The sequence below is a fragment of the Dama dama genome, chromosome 5 (genome assembly GCF_033118175.1).
Source record: "Dama dama isolate Ldn47 chromosome 5, ASM3311817v1, whole genome shotgun sequence".
In the NCBI taxonomy this organism is placed as follows: Eukaryota; Metazoa; Chordata; class Mammalia; order Artiodactyla; family Cervidae; genus Dama; species Dama dama.
This window is the reverse complement of record NC_083685.1, coordinates 51165655-51190591: the sequence shown is the minus strand read 5'-3', so window position 1 is coordinate 51190591 and position 24937 is coordinate 51165655. Positions and strand designations below refer to the sequence as shown.

Below are 24937 nucleotides of genomic sequence, written 5' to 3'. Positions count from 1 at the left end.
TCCACATTGTGGTTTTGCCTCTGTTTAGATCCTCTGCAACTAGGGAAGTAGGGATGGGGTGCGGGGATAGACAAGGCAACCTACTTCTTAACCCCCTTGACCTGCAATCGCCACATCAGTCGACACGGATGAATGAGCCACACTCCCACCTAGATACTGGAGAGTCCAGGAAATGTCTATCTAGGTAGCTGCTTCTCAGGAATAACTGATACTTTGGAAAGAAGAACACAGAATTGTGATGAGTAGTTCATTTTCTCAGCCATATGTATCCGAGGCCTTCCCTGATAGCTCAGTTGGTAAAGAATCTGCCTGCATTGCAGGAGATCCCAGTTTGATTGCTGGGTTGGGAAGATCCACTGGAGAGGTGATAGGCTACACACTCCAGTATTCTTGGGTTTCCCTTCTTGCTCAGCTGATAAAGAATCTGCCTGCAATGCAGGAGAGCTGGGTTTGATCCCTGGGTTGGGAAGATCCCTTGGAGAAGGGAAAAGCTACCCACTCCAGTATTCTGGCCTGGAGTCAGACATGACTGAGCAACTCTCACTTTCACTTTATGCATCTGAATCTCAGGAACTTGGTTGTTTTGAAAAAAATGGTTTGCATCACCTTAGAGTACTTTACACAAAATCCCAAGGAAAATATAATATTTTTAAAAGGATACTGTAAAAACAGTATAACAAAAATAAGAATTGAACATTAGTGTGAAATGTAATTTATTGTTATTAAAATATTTTGTCTTCTGATTTATTTACTTGCTAACATTTTATCAAAAACCAATTTTGTTTCTATTTTTGTGCACTCAAACTTGCCTAGTAATATCTTTACATTCATCCATGATAAATATGGATAACTGTAATACATCTGGAAGACACACTCTAAATCTTGAGAAAATGAGAAAAAATGAGATGCAGACAATGCAAATTTTTTGTTCATATGAAATTCAAGCAAATGAAAATTTACTCTCAAGCTATTTACATTTTGCTGAATAATTTTATTTAGGCATGAATTTATTCTAATAGTGGGATAAAAAATCAAGTGTTGTTAGGGCTGAAAATGCTTATACTAATGCTTCTGATTGCTTATTACCCTATGTTTCTGAATTATAAGTTTCCACTTTAGTTCATTTTTCTGAGTGGTTTTGCTGCACTTTTCTCTCATTTCATGTATCTGTGTACATTTTTCCTTGAGCCTCCTTCAGCCTGCAGTCTTTTAATCTGTTTCTGTTCATTTCTTACATCTCCCTACAGGTTTCTCTGTCTTCTTTTTATTTATGGAATTCTTCATCTGTGGACAATGGAAAATGGTGAGATTTAGATTAGACATCAGTGGTATTGCAATTTACAATGTCTCAGTGAAGATACCCATAACTTTGCCAGAGTGCAGTAAGAAGCAGAGGGCAGGCGTTTAATGCTTGAAGTCAGTGGGATCACTGTGTACCTTTATGTGACAATCTGCTTGTCACATCACTTGTGTTCAGCCTTGGCCCAGAAATTGTCATTAAGTTAGAATGTGAACCGTGGACCTCTAAGAATGTTTATAAATAGGTTTATTGAATGTTTTCTTCCTCTTGCTACATTTTCTCCTTTCAGTGACAACCCTCACCTTCTTCCCAACTACTTGCTGTGTCTGCTCAAGTGCAGTTCTCTTGTAGTGTTATTAACAGTCCAGTTCCCACTCGTGGTGTATAACTAGAGAGATATGATAGCACTAAATGACAATGAGACAAAGTCACTGAAAACACGTAAAGCAATTCATCAGCTTCCAGACATCTGTAATCTAACTGTTTCAAGGCTGGAAAACAATCCCAGAACTCTTCTTTGTAATACAGTCCCTGCTGGAAACATCAGAAATCACATAGCCAGATATTACATTTCCATTCTAGAGGGCATCTCTGGAGAGTTTGAGATGAGCAAGAATCAGGGAAATTATGTAAAAATGTAAGAAAGAAGAATCACATGAATGAGAAATATAGATTTCCTTTGATATATACTATTATTTATCTTTTGGTTTGTAACATATTTGGGGTGAGATAAAATTAACAGCAGAGGTAATAAAAATACACTGAATAATTCTTCAAAATTAAATTGGTGGATCAAAAAGGGAGTAGTAAGACATGCTTGAGTCACTTCTGGGTCAGATCTAGAGAAAGGCTCTCAAGGTCTCTTCAGGATCCTTATAAAGAAAATGGGGAATATGTATGATTCTAAAATAAGTTCTCAGAAGCAAAAAAATATTTATAATATTAAACATTTTGTGTTGACATCAGTCATGGCTTTTTTTCAGTTATATAGAAACAGTTTACTAAAAATTTTAAAATTCTGTGGAAAATCCTATTTTCCTTTTTATTTGTATCTCATATTAAGAAGTTTGCTGTTTTCATGCCCTTCTTTTTTTATTTTTATTTTTTAAATTTTTAGTTGGAGGATAATTGCTTTACAATGCTGTGTTGGTATCTGCCATACAACAACGTAAATCAGCTCTAAGTATGCATATGTCCCTTCCCTCTTGAGTTTCCCTTCCACCCCCCAACCCCATCCCACCCTCTAGGTTGTTACAGAGCATCAACCCCAGATTGAGCTCCCTGTGTTATGTAACAACACTTAGCTTCCCACTAAGTGGAAAGTACTTAACTGCTCAGTCCTGTCCAACTCTTTGTAACCCCATGGACTGTAGCCAGGCTCCTGTGTCCATGGGATTTTCCAGACATGAATCCTGAAATGGGTTGCCATTTCCTTCTCCAGAGGATCTTCTCCTCCCGGGGATCAAATCTATGTCTCCTGCGTTGCCTGCATTGCAGATTGATTCTTTACCTACCAAGCCATCGGGGAAGCCCCAACTTCCCACTAGTTATCTATTTTGCTTATGCGAATGTTCTTGCCCTTCTTAATTTCTCTTTTTTTCCCCTCCCTGCTTCCTCCTGAATGCCAAATACTTGCATTAAAATATTAATGATTTTTAAATTTAAAAAATGTGAAGAATCAAGTACTTCTCATAGAAGATTCCAGTATACACAAGAGTAGGTTTTAGCAGAACTGTCATCATGCCCAATTTCATGGCTCAAAGACAATTTTAGATCCCCAGGGACCGATGAGTTTTGTGGTCCCCAGTGGGTATATCCACAGATGAATGTATGAAACTTACTTTCATTCACATAAATCTCAGAAGATTTTATGACAGTTATAAAACAGCTTTAGAAATATCCAGAAATTCAAGTGATTACAGAATTACTCAGATGGTCTGAATATCAGAAATCTTTGTGACCTTCAGGTTCCTCAACTCTGAAGAATCAAGCTAGATTTGTTAATTCTATTTTCAGGGCAGGAGTCTTTTTAGCCAATATGAAACTAGAAACAATGATCATTTTTGATGCTCAATCATATAGATGCAAAGTGTATTAAAAATGCATCCCATGCTGCATCATTTGTGATGATTAAGGTGCATAGTAAAATATACTTGGCTTAAAATGTGTCACATGGTAACATCAGAAGATATCAGCCTTCTGATCTTTGTGATATAAATAGAGTATATGTTTGTCAGCATGTGAGGATCCTAGGAACTTTGTACCTACAGTTCAGATAGGCACAAGCAGACATGTTATCCTGGATGAGATAAATTCCATGAATGTGGAACTTAGCATTGGAAGATCTAGGTTCAAGATCCAGCTCTCATGCTTACTACTTTTGTGACCTTGGCCTGTTGAGTCGTGTAACCTCTCTGAGCCGTGTTTGAAAATACTGGTATTGCCTCCTATTTCAGTGAGTTTTGGATTTTGTCATTTGTTAATGTTCTATTTTATTTCACAAAGGATATGAAATGCCATGTGTGTATTTGGAGATAAAATGTATTTGCCAGCACTTTGTAGATTGTACAAATATAATCTACCTGCCATTCCTATTGGGATTATTTAAATTTCTGAGGAAATCTATCTCTAGAATGAGAGTGCTTCTAAGCAGATGTTCCAGAGACATCCATTTAATAATTTCTGATAAAATAAACATTTATCCATGTGTTACATAGACTGGTTACAGATGCCAATTTAAAATAAGCCTACAACAAAAGACCAACCAAGACCTTTTAATTGGAGACTATTTTCAATTAATAAAAATATCAGATTCTCACTTAATTCTTCCCATTAATACATAATTGAAAAGACTATATCCATCTATCTGTCTATCTGTGTATATAGTTTGTTGTTATTTAGTTTCTAAGTCTTGTCTAACTCTTTGCAACCCCATGGACTGTAGCCCACCCGGCTCCTAGTCCATAGGAATCTCCAGGCAAGAATACTGGAGTGGGTTACCATATCCTCCTCAGGGGATCTTCCTGATCCAGAGATCAAACCCCTGTCTCCTGCATTGGCAGGCAGATTCTTTACCACTGCCATACCTGGGAAGCCAGGTATATAGATAGATAGATATGACAAAAAGGCTCTTAAGGATTAAGTCTCTTTTCCCAATACTATCTTGCTAATAATTAGTATCTTGCTAATCATTAAAAAAATGCACAAACATTTGAAAGAGTAGAAGTCATAGGTGCAAACCATTTTTATTCAGCTTAAAGACAGTGCTTTTGTTGCATTTACAATTGGTGCATACCTCACAGTAACACAGGGGCTTTGAAATATCAGTGGCCTACCAGTTCCCTTGATTCCTTTTATTATCGTATGCCATTTGCCTTAATCTTGGGTACTAACTGTGCTTATCTGCCCTCCGCATCTAAAGCCTCCTGAAAGATTGCTTCTGCATGGCCTAAGAGCTTTTATCAGCTCACCCAGTGGCTCTTAGGCTTTGCTGCTTGAAATCTAGGAGTTACGCACATGGTGCCAAGCCCTTCTGAACAAATGAACTGTTTTCCTCAGTAAATGATCGCTGTTTATGCCAAGGCAGCCACAACCTCTTCTCCTTCCCTTTGTGAAAGTGAAATGGAACCTTAAGGACAGAAGCTAGTGGCTATCTGGCCTCATCCTCTCCAATTCCCATGGCTTAATGTTACCTCAAGAGGAATTGCGGGGCTTATTGTGAATTGCTGCAAGCTTAGACCCTTTTCCTCTTTTATCCTATAGTTTAAACTCCTTTGATTTTTTCCCCCTCTGGTATCTATATAGTGTATTTGGCTGATAGTAAAACTGTTAATAATCTGTTTCAAATTATCTGATATGTATGCTTACTTTTCCTCCTTTTCTGTAAGAGTTGTCTAGGAAAGTTTATTCAGTGAGCTTTTGTTGTTTTTAAATTAAGAAGGAACCAGTATTTCCTAAATATTGAGACTTTTGAAAACATTTACTTGATGTTATAGTTCACATAAGACAGAAAACTGAAGTATAGCTCTTAAGAACTATAATGTTTAATAATTTATGAGAATCCTGGAATAAGTCTTTTCCCTTCCTTCATACTACATGAAACTGCATTTTCAGTGAATACATGAAGAATACAGCCATAATAAGAGCTTTCCAATGAACATTATACATATTCAATAGTTACGATTTCTCTGAAAATTGAGTTTGAAGACCCACATACATGAGAGAGAATATCCTTTAGTGGTTTTAAGTGCTTTGACTTCAAGGTAAGCTAGATCTGTGGCTGAATTCTGGGGTTTCACTTATCAGCTGTGTATCCTGAACAGTTCTTTAAACTAAGACTTCATTTACTCATATATAAAATGGTGATGATGCTCCTAAATCACAGAATTTTCCAAGGATAAAATGAGACAAATATGTGAAGTAGGGGGTACATAGCAGAGTTGCTGCTGCTGTTTTTGTTATTGGCAATTTGAGGGAGGAAAAAAAGAAAGAGAAACTACCCTGGAAACTTCAGTCTTTTTTAAGGCCCCTTCTGCTGTAGTCAGTTTAGAAATCCCCCTCAGAAAGACTGTAATCTCCGGGCAGGAAACAGGGAGGGTGCCTCGGAGGCTAGGTTCTCTGCTGGGAGAGCCAGCGTCACGTTTCAGACTCACTTCTCTCTGCTCTGTGGCAGCATCATGTGATTGACAGTACTAGCTGTCCTGGACAGGTTAGGTGACTTCACTGCTCTGAACAGTAAGTCACTTCACTTTTTATTAGCAGAGCCTTCGCATTTCTTAATCCTCTTGCGAGGAATCTCTAGAGAGTCTCTCCCTCTCTGCTTCCCTCCTCCACAGAAAGAACTCAGAACCCCATTTGGGATGTTATAGAAGCTTAGGTATTCAAATTTAAAGGAATACAGTGAGTGGTTGAAAAGTTGCCTATTCACCTTCCTGCTCAGCTTCTTCTGCCTTTGCATTGATCTGCCACCTCTCTTTTGAAGAAACAGGCATCCTTGTGTGCTAAGTCGCTTCAGTTGTGTCCAACTCGTGGCGACCCCACAGACTGTAGCCCGCCAGGCTCCTCTTACATGGGATTCTCCAGGCAAGATTACTGGAGTGGGTTGCCATGCCCTCCTCCAGGGGATCTTCCCCACCCTGGGATCGAACCCATATCTCTTTTATCTCCTGTTGGAAGGCAGGTTCTTTACCACTAGTGCCAGGAGGGAAGCACCCAAAGAAACAGGATTCGTCTTTAACTTGCCCTATGCCATTTACCCCTCTGTTTTGTATTGGCCCAGTGAGTTCCTTCGCTTACACTTAGCATTTATCAATCACAATGAGCAATGAGTGTTATGGTGTGAACTGCAAATTCCATAGGACCCTCTTCACGCTGGGGAAGGGGAACATCTGCTCCTTTCCTATTAGGATGCCAGGATTTTAGAGGTCAGTGTGTTTCCCCATCAAGGCTTAAGGCTTTGGGGATCAGTGGAAGTGTCAGGCTCTAAGCACCGTAATGAATGGCAGTTGCTGACTGGCTGGGTTTGCTTGTTCTCAACAGGGGATAGAGAATTCAGCGTAATGAGCTGGGACTTCGTGTGCTCAACACACCCAGCTTGGGGAGGGAGGCAGGCTGTGCCTTTTTTTCATCCTGTTTTCAGAACTGTATTTTCATCTTGGAAGAAATTATATGGTGGTCTTCATTAGCGGCATCCAGCAGGGTTAAGGCTCCATGAGGGCTGATAAGTTCTATGGCTAAAAAACCCCATCAGCCTTTGTGGAGGGAGCTGAAGGTTTAAGTTGCTTGAACCGGAAAGAGTCTGAAGAGGTGATTATGTTAAGCAAGTAATGTGTATCGGTAACATGGAATCAAATTATTAGGGTCAGTAACTTCGTGGCTTTCCAAGTGCATTAAATGAAGACATAGCATTGCATTTGTGCCGGATACTTCATGATGCTGCGTCGTGTCAGTGCTGTCTGGTCATATGTACTTCACAGCATGTCACCTCTAATTTCATGGGATTATCTGTGCTATGGCTTTAATAGATACTCATGATCTTGAGCTTCCTTTGAACTCACAGCAGGGCAGTGCAAAGCCATTATTGGAAGCACTTTTAGGCTTTTTGTGTTATGTACAAAATTATTATTGCCATCATTTAGGAGGTAGATATATCCTGTTCCTGTGCTTCCAATACTGTACACTTATTTGATGGCAAGGAGAATTACTGAAGGGGAAAACACTGAATGCAAAAGATCTTTTTGGAAACTAGTTTTAGAAAGGTTGTCAAGCCAAGTGAATTAGTATTTGAAAGGCATTTGAAAGGCCATTGGATCTCAAAGTGTGGTACCCTGGCCAGCAGCATCAGAATCACCCAGGATGGTGTTACAAATGCAAATCCTCCTGAATCAGAAATTCTTGAGGTGGGCTCAGCAATCTGTGTTTCAACAAACCTTCCAGGTGATACATGCTCAAGTGTGTGAAACACTGCTCTAAGATTTGTGGAGTAAAAGAATGGGACAGACCCATATGTTCTGGGCAGAGCAGTAGATAAGACAAATGTAGTATCTCCCCTCGTGGACCTTATTAAATTACGAAGTTTCACCCAGATGAAATGTTTATACATACCCAACAGAGCCTGTAGTTATCCATACCATTTTAGTTTTTGCTTTGAATGAGCCTGTTATTTTCTTTGGTCTCAGAGAAAAAGGTGACTAATGAGCAATTCCTTTGTGCATTTCAGAACCATCCCCCTTGCAATATGTATATCCATGGCCATTGTCACTGTTGGCTATGTGCTAACAAACGTGGCCTACTTCACAACCATTAGTGCCGAGGAGCTGATGCTCTCAAATGCAGTGGCCGTGGTAAGTCTAAGTTGGGCTAATGCCAGTTTGAATCTAGGCTAATGAATTGATGCAGTTTTATAAGAGTTCACTCCAGTGGAAAGTGTTTTGGTAATTTAGTAATTTTTTTTGAACTGAATGATAATGTTTTAAAAATTTAGGACATACCTTAGCATATTCCATTTAACTAAGCTACAGCTATAGCTACAGTTGTAGCCACTGATACAAGTACAGTCCTACATGATTTCTGTATTATTAATTTCATGTAAAATATGTCCACATATACCAGCCTGAAAACACGTTTCCACACATACACGTTGAATAGAAGGCATTATTCTTCCAATGTGTCTTTAAGGACAGGTGGGCAGTTACTGAGGGGGATATGCAAATTGCAATGTATTCTGTATTCTTTTCTGTTTAGACACTTTTCAAATGCTAACTTAAAATCTTTTTCCCAAAGTATCACTTTAGAATTTCCAAGTAGACCATATGCATTTGTTTTTGTGTCTCTAGTATATATATCCTTTTGAATACTAGCTCCTAGGATATTATTAATTTGGGGAAATAGAGTTATTCAAAGTTAAACAGATGTCATTTTTATTGTATTTCTCAGAATATCACAGGAGCTAATGTGTATTTTAACTCCCTAAGAAGTGGATACTTATAATTTCACAGCATTTTCCAAAATTTATTTGACTTCAAGACCATCTTTTGCTTCCAGAGGTCATGTTATGGGACTGCTCTTCTGTGACACAGACTTTTTGGTATAAAAACTTAGCTAGTAAGAGAGCGCTCATTCATGACCTTGTAACAATGAAGGGTGGGGAAAAAAGAACTTTCCACCACTAGATGTCAGTTCCTTTTAAAATAGTCACTATTACCTCATAATAATCATCCACGGGGAACATCCACAGGGAACAAATTATCCCATTTCATGTGAACCTATGTACGAGTTCACTGTATTAAAGAAGACTTTGCCCACTGCTGTAACTTCTACCAGACAACCAAATGCACAGAGCTTCCTGATGTCAGGTCGGCATCTCATCTTACTAGACAAAGGGCAGCACTTAGTCTCTGAGCGTAATGTGGTACATTAATTACATAGCGCCAGCTGCTCAAGGACAAGTAAAGAATCCCACATCTTTTTTTTTTTTTTGAAAAATATATCCTTCATGAAAATGTGCAGTCTTGCACATGCCATAGAATAAAAGGAAATGTCATAAACTTGGTTTCTCTTTTATATTTTCTGTGACTTGATGTCTTCAGACTTGTATTGGTATTCTAACCTTTTAATAAGAAACTACAGAAGGAACTGGCAGATACCTGAGAGGGTGGGATTGACTTGAGAAACAGAGATGCAGCTGATATGATTTTTCTGGGGCAAAAGATTTTCAGAACTATTCTTATTCATGATACACATATTAAGTCATCACTTATTTTTCATCACACTTCTAAGTCATAACACTAGGATTTGGTATATGAAATAAGTATCTGCAACAATTCTCAGTCTACCTTTGTACTTCACTATAAACATGTGGCTTTCCAGACTAAAGAGAAGGTATCATACAGAAGGATTTCTGTCTCCAAAAGGAGAAATTCTGAACTGAGATTTTTTTTACTTACCAGAGTCAGAGACAATAGATATCACAGTTGATAGATTTGCTAAATGGATCACTGCTTTTTGAAGGTAGAGGAAAGGTGCTTGTTTAGACGGTTGTCCATAGTTTCATAGCAAGCAAGGCTACCTGCCTTTGATTATTATTCTAAGAGGTTAGTCTGACCCTAACCCAGAAGAAGGATTGTAAAACACACACATATCACCAGGTGAACAGAGAGTCATGGAGCGAGTTTGGCCTAAACTGTTTCATTTTATTCTACTTTCTGGCAAAGCATTAATTTGCTCCCTTCTGCCTTTCACTAGACCTTTTCTGAGCGGCTCCTGGGAAATTTCTCATTAGCGGTTCCGATCTTTGTTGCCCTATCCTGCTTTGGCTCCATGAATGGCGGTGTGTTTGCTGTCTCCAGGTGAGTGAGTTCAAGCATTTCCAGAAAGGCATTTCTGTTTTTGAGATGGGATGTGATAAGGATAAGTTTAAGAAGAAAAGAAATCGTGCCTCCAAACCTGTTGTTTTTAAAGGGACACGCGAGATTGAAATCTCCCTCAGCTCCTCCTGCTCTGACCATTAGAGGGTGCTGCTTGTCTGCTCATAGCCTACTCTGAAGCCAGGCATCAAGGGTTTTTTTGTTTGTTTGTTTGTTTTGTTTTTTTAATGTATGTCTATAACAACAGCATTTTATTTCTGGTAATAAAATCTTTGGTTTCTCTAAAGAAAAGTTGTCGAGAAAAAAAAGTAAAGTAATAGACACAAGAAATCATCATCCCACCATCTGCATCCCTCTCGTTTTGTTTTATCTAGAAATCCCTTTTGATTTTATGTGATGAAAACCCAGTCAGATAAATATGAATGTTTGGTGTGTGTGTGTATGTTGTGTTGGATTGACAGTACACAGGTAATAATAGGAGTCTAGAACTAAATTCCCTACCAGCTATGTATATGGGGGCAGAGCTGTACTGAGTCAGATATTGTTATTGCTTCTCCTCAAGGAATCATATTTTGGCAGATATTTATAAAATTCAAAATTTAATTTCTCATAACATACTCTACTTTAAAAAGCAAAACCTATGTAATCACCATTTGGTGCAAAGATGGTGCAAGTTTTCTCTTAGCTTTCTGGATTTTCCCCCTTGGAAATGATCAATTATGCATTTTTCTCCCATTAGGTTATTCTATGTTGCATCCCGGGAGGGTCACCTTCCAGAAATCCTCTCTATGATTCACATCCGGAAGCACACTCCTCTGCCAGCTGTCATTGTTTTGGTAATGCATATTAACATGTGTATCTAGATATAGCCTCGAAGGACAGGTTAGTAAGGAGGATTTCTTTCTGTTCTCATTCATCTCTAAATTGGCTCTCTTTGTATCATGGTGGAGTTAGACAGGCAGGATGTTTTCCATTGCTTCTCTTTATCCAGTATGCTGTGCTATGTTTAGTTGCTCAGTTGTGTCCAATTCTTTGCAACCCCATGGACTGTAGCCCTCCAGGCTCCTCTGTTCATAGGGATTCTCCAGGCAAGAATACAGGAGTGGGTTCCATGCCCTTCTCCAGGGGGTCTTCCCAACCCAGGGATTGAACCCAGATCTCCCACATTGTAGGCAGATTCTTTACCATCTGAGCCATCAGGGAAGCCCAAGAACAGTGGAGTGGGCAGCCTATCCCTTCTCCAGGGGATTTTCCCAACCCAGGAATGGAACTGGGGTCTCCTGCATTGCAGGCAGCTTCTTTATCAGTTCTGATGCATATTTGGTGCTTTGGAGCAATAACCAAATCACTTCTCTTTCACCTTTGTAAAAATTTGTGAAATGGAAGGGAAATGATTACCTGGGCTTTTGTCAATGACTTAGAGCCTTCTCAGAAAATGCTATAGAGTAAAAAGTCCCAATTCTACTTATTGAAAGTGGAGCTAAAAGCTATAGTCCCCAAATATCCAGATGTCTTATCAGAGGCCCCATATGATGAGATGCATACACATTTATAGAAAAAGTCAATGAAATCCCAGACACTGCAGTGATTCTGTGCTTAAAAGTGAGACTTTTGAGGGCAGCCTAAAGGGAAAAAATAAAAGCACCACAATTTAAACTTGAACTGTAGGATTCTTTAGGCAGAGGAAAGTATTTGCAAAATGTGGGATACAGAAGACTGTAAGATGTTCAAGTCCTCAAATCCTCATCGGCATTGTTATAATTCCTTTTTATTTACTATTTTGTAACAATTTTCTCCCATGGAATCATGCATTGAAACATCTTTCTTTTTTCCCATGAATTTCATTTGTTTCAACATGTCTCCTTGAAATTTCTTTGTCAAGTATGTTTACTCTCTGTGTGGCATCTGGAAGTTTATGTCACTTTGGGAACAGAATGTATTTATTCGGTGAAGAGGGTTTTTTTCCCTTTAAGCTTCTGCTATCAGTCCTGCCGTCCTTGGTTTGTGCAGCTGGAGAGACTTGCTATGCTGATCTCTGCGCTTCATTCTTTTCTGTGGTCTTGAGGGTCACACCTGGCAGGCACATGGGGAAAGGAAGTGTGGGGGGAAGAAAGGTCATGTTTTGCATTCAGGAGACCACACAGTCACCTAGAAGTTCCTGTGTGTGCATAGCCAGGAGCTCACCAGACACCATTCACAGAGTTTTCTGTAAATTTTTGTATCAGATGCACTTTTAATTTTTATTGTTAGTTATTAACCATCTCTGCCCTCTGGATCTTTAAATTTTGAGTTATTGAGTGTCCTGTGTTTTACTTTTGGAAAACACATTCTCTTAATGAAAAACAACGAAAAATAACACATCCATGTATGTGTGTACGTAGGAGTAAAGAGTAAGATATAGCTAGGAGGGTAGTTGAGTATAGATTTTAATCATGATGCTAGTTTATCAGTAAAAATAGTCATTTGGAAAATACAATAATATTGTGTAGTGATGTTATTGCTTGTTATCATGTTTGTTCCCTTTTAACTCACTGAGTGTGATTTTTCTCTTCCTTCCCCCAGCACCCTTTGACAATGATAATGCTCTTCTCTGGAGACCTCTACAGTCTTCTGAATTTCCTCAGTTTTGCCAGGTGGCTTTTTATTGGGCTGGCAGTTGCTGGGCTGATTTATCTTCGATACAAACGCCCAGATATGCATCGTCCTTTCAAGGTAACCGCAGCAATCTTCATGGGTTTACATAAATCTTCCTCCTAATATCTGGCCCTCTCTGTCATAACTTGATGATGAGGAGCTTGGGCAGAGGGCAGAATCCTCTAAAATAAAACGTTTAACTCTTGCAGGTGATGCCTTCATATGGGATTTATTTTCGTTTGGAAAAATCGTTGATTAGCTTGTTTGCGATGTACTGATCTTTGTATGCCACACTTTTGAAAAGGGGTGTTAATATTTAAATGGTCGTTATGTTGATTTTTCATTAATGTGCCTAATGATGTGATACATTCAAAGTAAAGACTACTCTTTTATGGTGAATAGTTATAGACAATCATGCTGAGAAAGAGTGAGGCAGATACATATGAAATCATCACTAATTAAAACTCTAAAAAGGAATTATTGTTATTTAATAACTAAATTCTGTCTGACTCCTTGTGACCCCATGGACTGTAGCCTGCCAGGCTCCTCTGCCCATGGGATTTTCCAGGCAAGAATACTGAAGTGGGATGCCATTTCCTTCTCCAGAGGATCTTCCAAATCAGGGGTCAAAACTGCTTCTCTTGCATCTCCTGCATTGGCAGGCCGATTATGTACCACTAGCACTACTAGGGAAGCCTCTGAAAAGGATGCTGCTTTTCAAAAAAGGCATTTTGAGTATTCTTGAATGTTATGACTTGTTACATTGCCCCTTTTCCACATAATGCACTCCAGAAGTAATAGAGATGTAAAATACGTAAGAAAGTGAAGATGTATGAATTCACCACTTAATAGAATGTCCATTTACCATAATGAAGCATTTCCTTTTGAGAAGGCTGACGAATATGCTTCTCATCTCCTTCAGCCTTGAATGTTCATGGATTGATTTGAACTCACTATATATTTGCTTTTAAGAAATAACACAGATAATGCTGTCCATCATGTTGTCAGAATTTGTTTCTAATTATATTCATTACCTAATGCTGGCGACATCTTTATTAGTGGTTGAATAGGAGTTGGCCTATTTTATCCCTGTCAGTTCGTATTGTGAATCTCCAACAGAAAATCAATATGCACTGAAAGGCTTTAACATGTAACAAGCAGCCTGTGCTCTTGGCTCTACATTAAAGTGGATTCTAATCATAATTATCAAAGAAGCAATCTTTTACAATCAGAAACATAAATCATAATGGTACTTAACTTGTAAAAGAATTCAAACAGAACATCTCTAATGAAACACACTTATTTATCCTTAGATTCTGTTCTACCCAAAGATTTATCTTTAATTTAAAGGAGTATTTTTAAATCAGTATCTGCTCTGTGCCCTCGTCAAGAGATTTTCGTAGAAAGGTAAGTAGGATGGTGCCCATCACCTGGTTGCATGATCAAAGCGTGTCACCTGATCACGTGACTGACGCGCTCAAGGTGAATCTGCCTTCCATCTCTTGAGCCGCGTTTGCAGTGGTTTTCTTGTTTGTTGTTCCAGGTGCCGCTGTTCATCCCAGCTTTGTTTTCCTTCACGTGTCTCTTCATGGTCGCCCTTTCCCTTTATTCAGACCCATTTAGCACAGGGGTTGGCTTCATCATCACTCTGACTGGGGTTCCTGCCTACTATCTCTTTATTATATGGGACAAGAAACCCAACTGGTTCAGAAGAATGTCAGGTAAGACTTTTAAGCAGCTTTAGGACCTTTGAGAGACTGGGTTGTAGAAAGCCCATCTCTGTGTACATATATAATACGCACCTCAAAGTTTGAAAATGCAACTTGGGAAACTGCTAGTATGACTATAGTACTGCATTCTAATGAGAACTTGAAGAAGAAAAGGCAGGAAGGATATTTAGGGTAAAGTCACTGAATCCTTTGAGGGTATTTAGTTTGATTTTCTGTAATCACTTCTTAGGAGAACCAATTTTTGTATAGAATTTTTATCAGCAGTACTATAAACAACCTAATTGTTCTACTGAATCCCTCACTTACCTAATTGTTTCTATCCTGGGCTGAATGCAGTTTATTGATTCTGTATGATAACACACTACTTAATGAGTGGTGTGAGATTTGGTGGGGGGTCAGGTAGAGTCTGAAAAGGTCTCAAGTATCATGATTTATTTTATTTTAACACTGCCCAACTGGTGAATCATGGAGAATCATAAGAACAGCAAGAATGATCAAGAAAAGAGCAGTTGACCATTATTGAGTGATTTCTATGTGTTAACATATATATATATATATGTATATTATATATATATATATAACCGTATTTAATCCTTATATCAACTTTCTGAGCTAGAAAAAGGTTGTCCTTATTTTATAGATTTTGGGTTATGGTATGGAAGAATCCATGTAACTTGTTCCAAGTCATGAAGATATTTAGTAGAAGACCTAGAATTCCAACTTGGGCAGATTTGTACCTTACAAAAGTCACCCTGATGAGAGGGACAGTGAGGATAGGATAGAGAGTATGAGGCTGAAGACATTCTCAAGAGTAGAGATTAGTGGTTATCACAGTAATCCTGAAAGAACCGAGAAAAGTCTGAATACAGATGACATTGGCGGAGTCCAAAGGAAATGAAAGATATTAAAGATGAAAAGTCAACAGAGCTTGGGGACCAGGTGTGTTGCAGGAGGAGAAAATACAGTAAATCAGTAGATAGGAAGAGTACTTAGGAGCAGCCTCTGCCAAAAGCCATCAAAAGCCTAACCCTCTGTCCGAGGCTGGGAGATTCTCTCTCACATCATCATCTCTTTCATTCCTCCACAAGATCCATGTGTGAATTTGTTGATTTCTATACCCAGATGGGACAACCAGAATGCAGGAAGATGTAGCATTTTTTAACAAATTTATTTCTTTTTGACTGAAGGATAACTGCTTTACAATATTGTATTGCTTTCTGCCATACACCAGTAGGAATCAGTCATGTTGTACATTAGGGACACACATGTCCTCTTCTTCTTGAACCTCCCTTCCACCTCCCATCTCTTCCCACCCCTCTAGGTTATTACAGAGTCCTAGTCTGAGTTCTCTGAATCACACGGCAAATTCTTTCTGGCCATCTATTTTACATATGATAGTGTATATGTTTCCATGTTATTAAGCTGGGATTTGAACCCATAGCTGCTGGACTTCAAATTCTTGCTCTTTTTTATACTGAGAGCCTGGGGGAAGAGAGAAAGAAGTAAAAAAATATATCCAGAGGAGCAAATGTGTTCTTGCTGGTGAGTTTAGAAATCCTCTTTTGTTCTTCTCATTCATTTTAATTTACTTACTTTACCGTCATTAATTTTTTAAAGCCTAGTGAAAAGTTCAGGGAGAGTTCTGGTAAAATTATTAATAAATAATGTCAGTGTTACTAAATATAAAAAAAACAAACAACAACTTTGTGTACATTTTGCATCTCTACTGTGCTGCACAAGCTCATTTAGAAGCTAGTCCTTTAACATAGACTTCAGCTACTACCTTTTATTAGCTTATTTGATATCTTTAGACCTTATACTACTATTTATACCTGCATTTTGTTTCCTAGCTAGCAACACTCTTCCCCAAAAAAGTGTTACTATAAAAGTTAGGTTCTTCAAGGCTAACACGGGAACACTGATTGTCTAGCAGTGTATTTAATCCTTGTTTCTTGTCAGATCACACTAGTTTTCTGTAGAATAGCTTTAGTAAAGTTTTCTCTGCTGTAGGCAGTAAATATAGAGCTTTTTCTGAAAAAAAAAAAAAAAAAATCCAAGTCTTGTTGCACAATATTTACCATTAGGATTGCTCTTTATTAATTTTCAGAGTAGATGGGTATTCACCACTGGGAGGTCTTTGTCCATTTCAGAATAACTAGCTAAAGACAATTAAAATCCCTGAGCACCTGGAAAACCTTGAGAATTTTAGGAAGAGCAGGTTGCCTTCGAGTTGAACAACGAGAGAGATCACCATGAGAGGAGTTCCTTTTACTTGCCCTGTTGAGTAGCATTTTGTCCCTCCTGTTTGTAGCTAGCCAAGGCTAACAAAGCTTTCCTGCTGCTAACATGTGCGTATTTTCTTTCATTTCTTTGCTGGTGCATATTAACTGCTGATTTTCCTGCTTGCTCCTTCTTTGATGTTTTTCCGTGCTCATGTAATTTAGACATTTTCTGTTATTTTTTTTGTCTCGAATAGCATTTTGAACATCTCCAAGGACTCTAAATGTAGTGTTAGCCATTTGTGAAAGTAGCAGCAAGTAGTAGTCCCACAATGGTTATTTGGTTCTCAACAACGCCATTGAGTCTTACCAGGGAGCATGGCAAATCTGCCTCTAAACTGCGATCATTGCAACCCTTTATCTTTATAGCTGCCTTGAAAGTGAGTCTGCAAAAAGCAACAGTCCTCTGTAATTTTGTTTGATTTTCCTCTTAGGCAGCATTCTTGTAGTAAAATAAAGAAAGTTCATAATATTTATTGTGGCTGTAGCAAGTATTTTCCTAGCCTTTGGCCAAAACAAAACACACACACACAGACAACACTGAACCACTGTCTCATCTCCTCTCCCAACTGGTGTGTTTGGGGCGGGAGAAACTCAGTGTGAACTCAGAGGCCAGAGAGCGTCTGCTAGGTGGCCTGTGTGCAGATTTAACATCAGATTGTTCTGTTGGGGAACATTCTTTAGCCTTGATACCATCACTTATTTTCACCCAAATATACATGAACAGATTAGCCCTGTGAAATGATAGTTTATCAAAACACATCTTACGGAGGGTGCTTCCATTAAAAAAAAAAGAGGTCGCTGGAACAGCATTCAGAAAACAGGGAGATAGACTGCTGAGCTCAGATTGCCGGGGAACTTCAGAACTGGAGGAGCCGTTTCAGAGATTTGATGAATTTCTGTGGCCACAGGGTGCCAGTATTGGACCGCGTTTCCTTTGAGAGCGTTCCTGGGATGAGAAGAAAAAAACATGCTCTTAAGGGAACAGTCGGATGTGCAGAGAGCTTTTTTCCGCCATCTGTAACGGAGTGTTTAATTCTTCTGGATCTTTATTTATTTATTCATAGAGGCACGAGCTTCTCACCCAAGGAAAAGGGAGCAGATACCCCACCGATGTAGTGAAATTCATGGCGCTAGCTAGAGCCGGCAAACCCCAGCCAGGCTTCCCTGCAGCCCTTTTACTTGGCTGCCTCTCTTTATCAGTCAAACCTCATCCCAGCTGAGAGTGAATGGGATGGCTGGAAGCTGATCCTTCTGGCTCCGGGCATGATGTGGAGGACAGCTGTATTTAAAAAGAATCTTGAGTTATAGACAGTCACTACAGCAGAGTGACTGCAGTCCATTGTGGTGGACAGTGATTTTGCAAAATCAGAGTCCTAAGAGCGTAGTCTGCATACTGTGTGTCGTGATCAGTTTGTTTATGGTATTTCACTGAAAGCTGCCACATGCATTTGACAGACGCCTCATGAAACCTGCAGTGCAAGCTTTTCAATGAGTTTAAGCTTGTCTATATTTCTTAGGAGGTGAAACCATCTTCACTGTAAGGGTAAAATGAAGCCAGCCCCGTGAAAGGGTTTTGAAGGCTTCTCAAAAAAAACATAAATACTGTTATTCTTATTATGATTTCTGGGAATGCTTGGTTTTGTGCCAGTACTTCAATAGGCTTATTCACATTTGGCTGTAGCTCCCATGCTTGTACCAGGCATGGTTGGGTAAATCAGATTTGCAGGGTCAGAAGTTGTTTCATCTGATTTCAAAAACAATTACTGAACATGAACGGCAAAGCTAAAAATCCTACAATTGCTGTTTGGTCTTACATATCTAAAAATATCAAATGCAGACTCAGTGGCTCAACTTTATTTAAAGAAATATTGTGGGACTGATTTATTCCAAAAGCCAAAGACCTTATATGGGTAGGGATGCAGTTGGAGGCCACAGGCCTGCAGGTTTCCAGGACAATCAGGAAGCTTCCTTGGAGGCTTGGTTGGGTCTGCAGAGCTCTGCTGTCTGGCCTCATGGCTGTGGATGACCTGGAGAAAACTGATAGGACTCCAGCAGCTACTCAGAGCCCAAATCAGTCACTCTCCTCAAACCTCCATTATGATGAAGATTATTCAAATCTCAAGGGCTTTCCCAGTGGTTCAGTGATAAAGAATCCACCTGCAATGCAGGAGATAAAAGAGACCCAGTTCTATCCCTGGAATGGGAAGATCCCCTGGAATAGGAAATGGCAACACACTCCAGTATTCTCGCCTGGAAAACCCCATGGACAAATGAACCTCATGGGCTACAGTCCATAGGGTTGCAAAGAGTCAGACAACTAAAGGGACTTAGCACACTTGCATGTCCCACCTTCCCAAGATCCACCACAGAGAGTGTAGGAAAGCCACAGCAGGGACTGTCAACAGAACTGATTGAACAGGGAGGCAAAGAAAGAACTGTGTGTAGAACCAGATGAAGGATTCTTCCGCCTCAATGTGCTACTGAATAGAGGATCCAAATTGAGTTTTTGGGAAGGAGAGTGTCACAGGAGAGAAGCAACAGGGCCTCTTAAGTTGTTCTCCCTGTGTTTGGAACCCAGGCAGCATTGTGACAAGACTTGGTAAAATGTCTAAGAAAGCCAAGGGCTAAGGGCTCCAGAATACAGAGGTACACTTTTGGAAAAGGCTTTTGTTTTGGGCATGGAGGAGCAGATGCTGCAGAAAAAAAGATAGTTGTTAAAAAAAAAAGAAAAAACCTCATTAGACAAATTCATGTGTAGTCACACAACATACACACATGCACACACACACAAGAATGGCAGTTGTTGTGGAGACTAGTTCAGGTAGGTACCGCAGGACTTCTCCAGAGAGGAAGGACTCCTGAGTATGCCAACATAACCCCACTGCTTTGCATTTCGCCATGAAACTTGTTATTTCAACCATCTGTTAGTCCCGGTTTCATCTCTGCCTACAAAAGCCACATCTCCCTTACTATGATTGATTGATATTTACTTTTCTGCGTTCTGTTTTTTCTAGGATAATTGTATCATTTCCTTTTTCTGTAAACGTGAACTTTAATTGCTCTTGAGTGCTCCCCTGTGCTCCACACACATCTCAATGTCAAAAGTGGGCTGTGACAAAATAGAATTCATTTGGGAAGCGTGTACATAAGAGTTTACCATTTACCAGGATGGTGCTGGCCCATTTGTAATGAATGTATATTATAAATATTAGTGTGCTGAGGAAAACAACTTTGGGGAACATCATTATAAAATAAAGGATGAAAAACATACTGGTTTTAGTGGCATTAAATTTTGCCTGTAAGAGACTGTTACAGGTGACAAGTCATAAAGAGGAAAAAGATGACCAGTCTGGATGAGAGATGATGTGGGTCTGAAACCATCAAGACACTAGGACCCAGGGGCTTTAGACTTAGTAGTAGTTTGAAGAGGGTCTTTGAGGACTGATTTCAGTGATGAGAAGTGGACAAGAACTAATATGTCAGGAGAGTAGAGTCACAGAGTTCTAAGATAAAATGACCTTAGAAATCACCCAGCCCCGTGGTGCCTACATTTTAGTGTCTTATCAGAATCACAGGCTTCTGGGCCCCACCTTCAGTTTCTGATTCAGTAGGTCTAGGATGGGATTTGAAAAGCTGTATTTCTAATATGTCAGGTGATTCTAATGTTGCTTGTCTGGGGATTAAACTTGGAGAACCACTGATCTAGTCCAAGTCCCTCATACTTCTTTATTTATTAGTTAACTTTTCATTAAGATATGATTGACCCATAACATTGTTAAGTTTAAGATATAAGACTTGTTGATTTGATATATTTATATATTGTAATATATACAGTGGTAGCATTAGCTAGCACCTTTATCATGCTAAACATCTTTATCTGTTGTTGTTGTTGAGAGCAGTAAGATTTAGTCTCTTAGCAACTTTTATATCACAGTATTGTTGACTATAACCTTTAGAATTTATTTATTTACTAGTTGTACATTTGTACCCTTAAACGACATCTCTTTAATTTCCCCACCCCGCAGCCCCTGGTAGCCACTCTGTTTTCACAAGTTTAGTTTTTTTAGATCCCATATATAAGTGATGTGATATACAGTATTTGTCTTTGTCTGACTTATGTCACTTAGCATATGTCTTCCAGATCCCCCATGTTGTTGCCAATGACAGAATTTCCTGTTTTCTCATGACTGAATAGTATTCCAGATGTGATGTGTATACCACATCTTCTCTATCCACTCATCTGTTGATAGCCACTTAAGTTGTTTCCTTATCTTGGCTGCTATGAATATTGCTGCAGTGAATATAGTTGTGAAGACTTCCTTTTGAGATACTAATTTCAATTCCTTTGAGTACATACCCAAGGGTGGAATTGCCGGATCATATACTGTAGTTCAATTTTTAATATTTTCTAGGAACCACTATTCTGTTTTCCACATTGGTTTACATCCCTTTACATTTCCACATTGATTTAGATTCCTATAAACAGTGTATAAAGCTTTCTTTTCCTCCATGTCCTCATCATTTACTATCTCTTGTCTTTTTGGTAAAAAACCTTTCTTGTGCTAAGGTGAAGCTGTTCTCTTATGTGGTTCTGAGTTTCATTTCCGTGATGATTACTGCTGTTGAATACTTTTGCATACACCTCTTGGGCATTTGTATACCTTCTTTGGAAAAATATCTATTCAGGTCCTTTTCCAATTTTTAAATTGGATTATTTTCCTCTTTGCTATTGAGTTGTGAGTCCTTTTTTATTTTGGAGAGTACTCACTTATCAGGTGTTATAGCTTGCAAATATTTTCTCCCATTCTGTAGATTTTTTTTTCCAATTTATTGATCATCACCTTTACTGTGCAAAAACTCTTTAGTTTAATGCAATCACATTTATTTATTTAGGTTTTTGTTGCCTGTGTATCTGGTAACTTATCCAAGAAATCATTGCCTAGACCAATATCAAGGATCTTTTCCTCTATGTTTTCTTCTAGGAGTTTTATGTTTTCAGATCTTAGGTTTAAATCTTGGATCTATTTTAAGTTAATCTTTATGAGCAGTAGTAGGTATAAGTTAAGTTTCATATTACTTATTCATTTATTTTTTTGGTGTGTATATATAGTTTTCCCAAATACATTTATTGAAGAAACTGTCCATTCTCTGTGGTGTGTTCTCGGCATTCTTGTCAAAAATTAGCTGGCTGTATACATGGGAATATATGTATGGACTCTTCATTCTGTTCCACTGATTTGTAGGCCTGTTTTTATGACAACACCATACTCTTTTGATTGCTCTGTTTATAATATAGCTTGATACATAATCAAGTATTGAAATGCCTCCAGCTCTGTCCTTATCTTTTAGGATTACTTTGTGGTTCTAAGCAAATTTTAGGATAGTTTTTTTTTTTTTTTTCTATTTCTGTGAAAAATATCAGTGGAATTGTGATTGGGATTGCATTGAATCTTTAGATCACTTTGGGTTATATGGACATTTTCCCAATATGACTTCTTTCAACCTAGAAACACAGGTTATCTTTCCATTGGTTTGTCTTCTTCAATTTCTTTCATTAGTCTTGTAGTTTTTAGTGTACATATCTTTCACCTTCTTGGTTTTATCTACTCCTAGGTGTTTATCTACTCCTAGGTGTTTAAATTTTGATACTCTAGTCAGTGAGATTGCTTTCTAATTTCTCTTTCAGATAATTCATTGTTAGTACAGAAATGCAACTGATTTCTGTGTGTCGGTATTATATCCAGCAATTTTACTGCAATTCATTTTTTAGTTCCAACAGCTTTTTACTGATCTTTGGGGTTTCCTATATATTAGATCATGTTGTCTGTGAACAGAGATTATTTTACTTCTTCGTTTTTGACATGGACACCTTTTATTTCTTTTTTTGCCTAATTGCTCTAACTAGAACTTTCATTACTATATTGTATCCTTGCATTCAGAGATAAATCCCCCTTGATCTTGGTGAATGATCCATTTAATGTGTTGTTGAATTTGGATTGCTAATATTTTGTTGAGAAGTTTCACATCTGTACTCACCAGAAATAATTGTCTGTAATGTTCCTTTCTTCAGTGTCTTTGTCTGTACTTAGTTTCAGAGTAGTTGTGCTCAGTCACTCAGTTGTGTCCATCTCTTTGCAATCCTTTGGACTGTAGCTCTCCAGGCTCCTCTGTACACGGAATTCCTCAGGAAGAATGCTGGAATGAGCTGCCACTTTCTCCTCCAAGGGACCTTCCCGACCCAGGGTTCAAACCTGCATCTCTCACATTGCAGACAGATTCTTTACCAGTGAGCCGTCAGGGAAGCCCATCATGGCAATGCTGACTTCATGAAATGAGTTTGGAGGTGTTCCCTCTTCTTCATACTTTCATATATTTTCATGTTATTGATTTGTGTATTTTCGTTTCAGCTTAAAGAACTCCTTTTAGGATTTCTTATAGGGCATGTCTGATGGCTACAAATTCCCTCAGCTTTTCTTGGTCTGGGAAAGTCTTTATCTCTCCTTCATTTCTACATGATAGCTTTTCTGGGTAAAGTATTCATGGTGGTGGTTTTTTTTTTTTTTTTTTCTGAGCATTTTGGATATATAATCCCATTCTCTCCTGGGATCCCAATCCCAATCTCTGTAAGATTTCTGCTGATAAATTTGCTGATAGTCATATCAAGATCCCTTCATATGTGATGATCTTTCTTGTCTTGCTGCTTTCCAGATTTTCTTTGTGTCCTTGATTTTTGAGAGCTTCACTATAATGCATCTCAGTAAAGATGTCTTTGGGTTGAATCTGTTTGGGAATCTTTGAACTTCTCACACCAATAGGGCCATATCTCTCCCCACATTTGAAAGTTTTCCTCATTATATTTTTAAATAAATTTTATGCATCTTTCTCCTTCTCTTCTTCTGGGATTCCCAAAATATGGATATTCTTTCTTTAGATCAGGTTCCATAGTTCATATAGACTTGCTTCTTTTTTATTTTAATTTCTTTATTCTCCTCTGACTGGTTAATACCAAGAGATCTGTCTTGAAGCCCACAGACTCTTCTGAACCTACATGTTGAAGCTGTCACATTTTTCATTTCATGTGTTTTATCCTCCAGAATTTCTTGATTTTTAAATGATTTCTGTTTGTTGAATTCCTCATTCTCTTCATGTACTATTCCTGAGTTCATTGACTTGTCTGTGTTCTCTCATATATCACTCGGCTTCTTTCAAATCATTATTTTCAGTTTGGTCACAGACCTCCATTTACTTGGGGTCAGTTGCTGGGGTAGTATTGCATTATTTTGGTGGTGTCATATTTCCTTCATATTTTTGATGGGTTTTTGCTGATGTTTGTGCCTTTGAGGTGAAGTCACCTCTTCTGGCCTTTTCAGACTGGCTTCAGTAGGGAGAGCCTTTCACCCGCAGGCAGCGATGAGAGGACTTGCTGGGTGAGATGCAGGGTCTTTGGTTCCTGAGGAGGCACAGTGATTTGGACTCCCTGCTACTCCACTGTCTGACCTTGGCCAGAACAGGGGGATCTTTGATGCCTAAGGCTACAGAGGACAGGCGGCAGATGGGGCTGTTAGTACCTTCAGAGTCTGAGGTTGCTCTCTGCCTGGGGAGCGGTCTAGTTGAGGAGACCCCTCTTGGAGCCTGGTCTGATGTGCAGACACTCAGGCTGTACTGGAACTGGGGTCGTAGGACCAGGCGCACGTGGCACTACGACACGCAGGCCCTGGAGCACAGGCCCAGCTGCTGCGGGCAGGGCACAGGCGTCTAGGGTGGAGACACGTGCACCTAGCCTGTGGAACTGGTACTTGGGTTTCACGGGCCCTCTGCTGTGACTTGTGATGAGGGGAGGGAATATGGCGGTGACAAGGGCCCTGGGATGACAGGGTGCACTGGTGGCTTGGGCGTGGAAGGCAGAATGCGGTAGTGGTACAGCCTTGGGATGGTAGGCTAAAGCCTCAGGTCTGCCCCCACCCCTCCCCACCATGCGGAACACTCACAGCAGAGCAGTAGCACAACCCCAGGAGTTGTTTCTTAGAGCTATGTGTTGAGACTCCAGGGAGCCAGTTCCCTGGAGTAGCAAGGGGGGCACAGGGCAGGGGTAGCAAGGCCCTGGCAGCGACGGTTCCGAGCCTCAGC

The 24937-nt window shown here is 39.3% G+C and overlaps 1 protein-coding gene across 6 annotated transcripts in view; it reads left to right on the top strand.

The window, feature by feature from the left end:
• The window catches only part of SLC7A11 (solute carrier family 7 member 11), a 209666-nt gene that overhangs the window by 56639 nt on the left and 128090 nt on the right, over positions 1-24937 (top strand). For all 6 annotated transcript variants that reach the window (XM_061142362.1, XM_061142360.1, XM_061142361.1 and 3 more), the window contains exons 7-11: positions 8019-8142; positions 10043-10146; positions 10904-11000; positions 12727-12876; positions 14342-14519. In XM_061142362.1, the coding sequence (XP_060998345.1) occupies positions 8019-8142; positions 10043-10146; positions 10904-11000; positions 12727-12876; positions 14342-14519 (653 nt within the window). The remainder of the gene's footprint in view (positions 1-8018; positions 8143-10042; positions 10147-10903; positions 11001-12726; positions 12877-14341; positions 14520-24937) is intronic.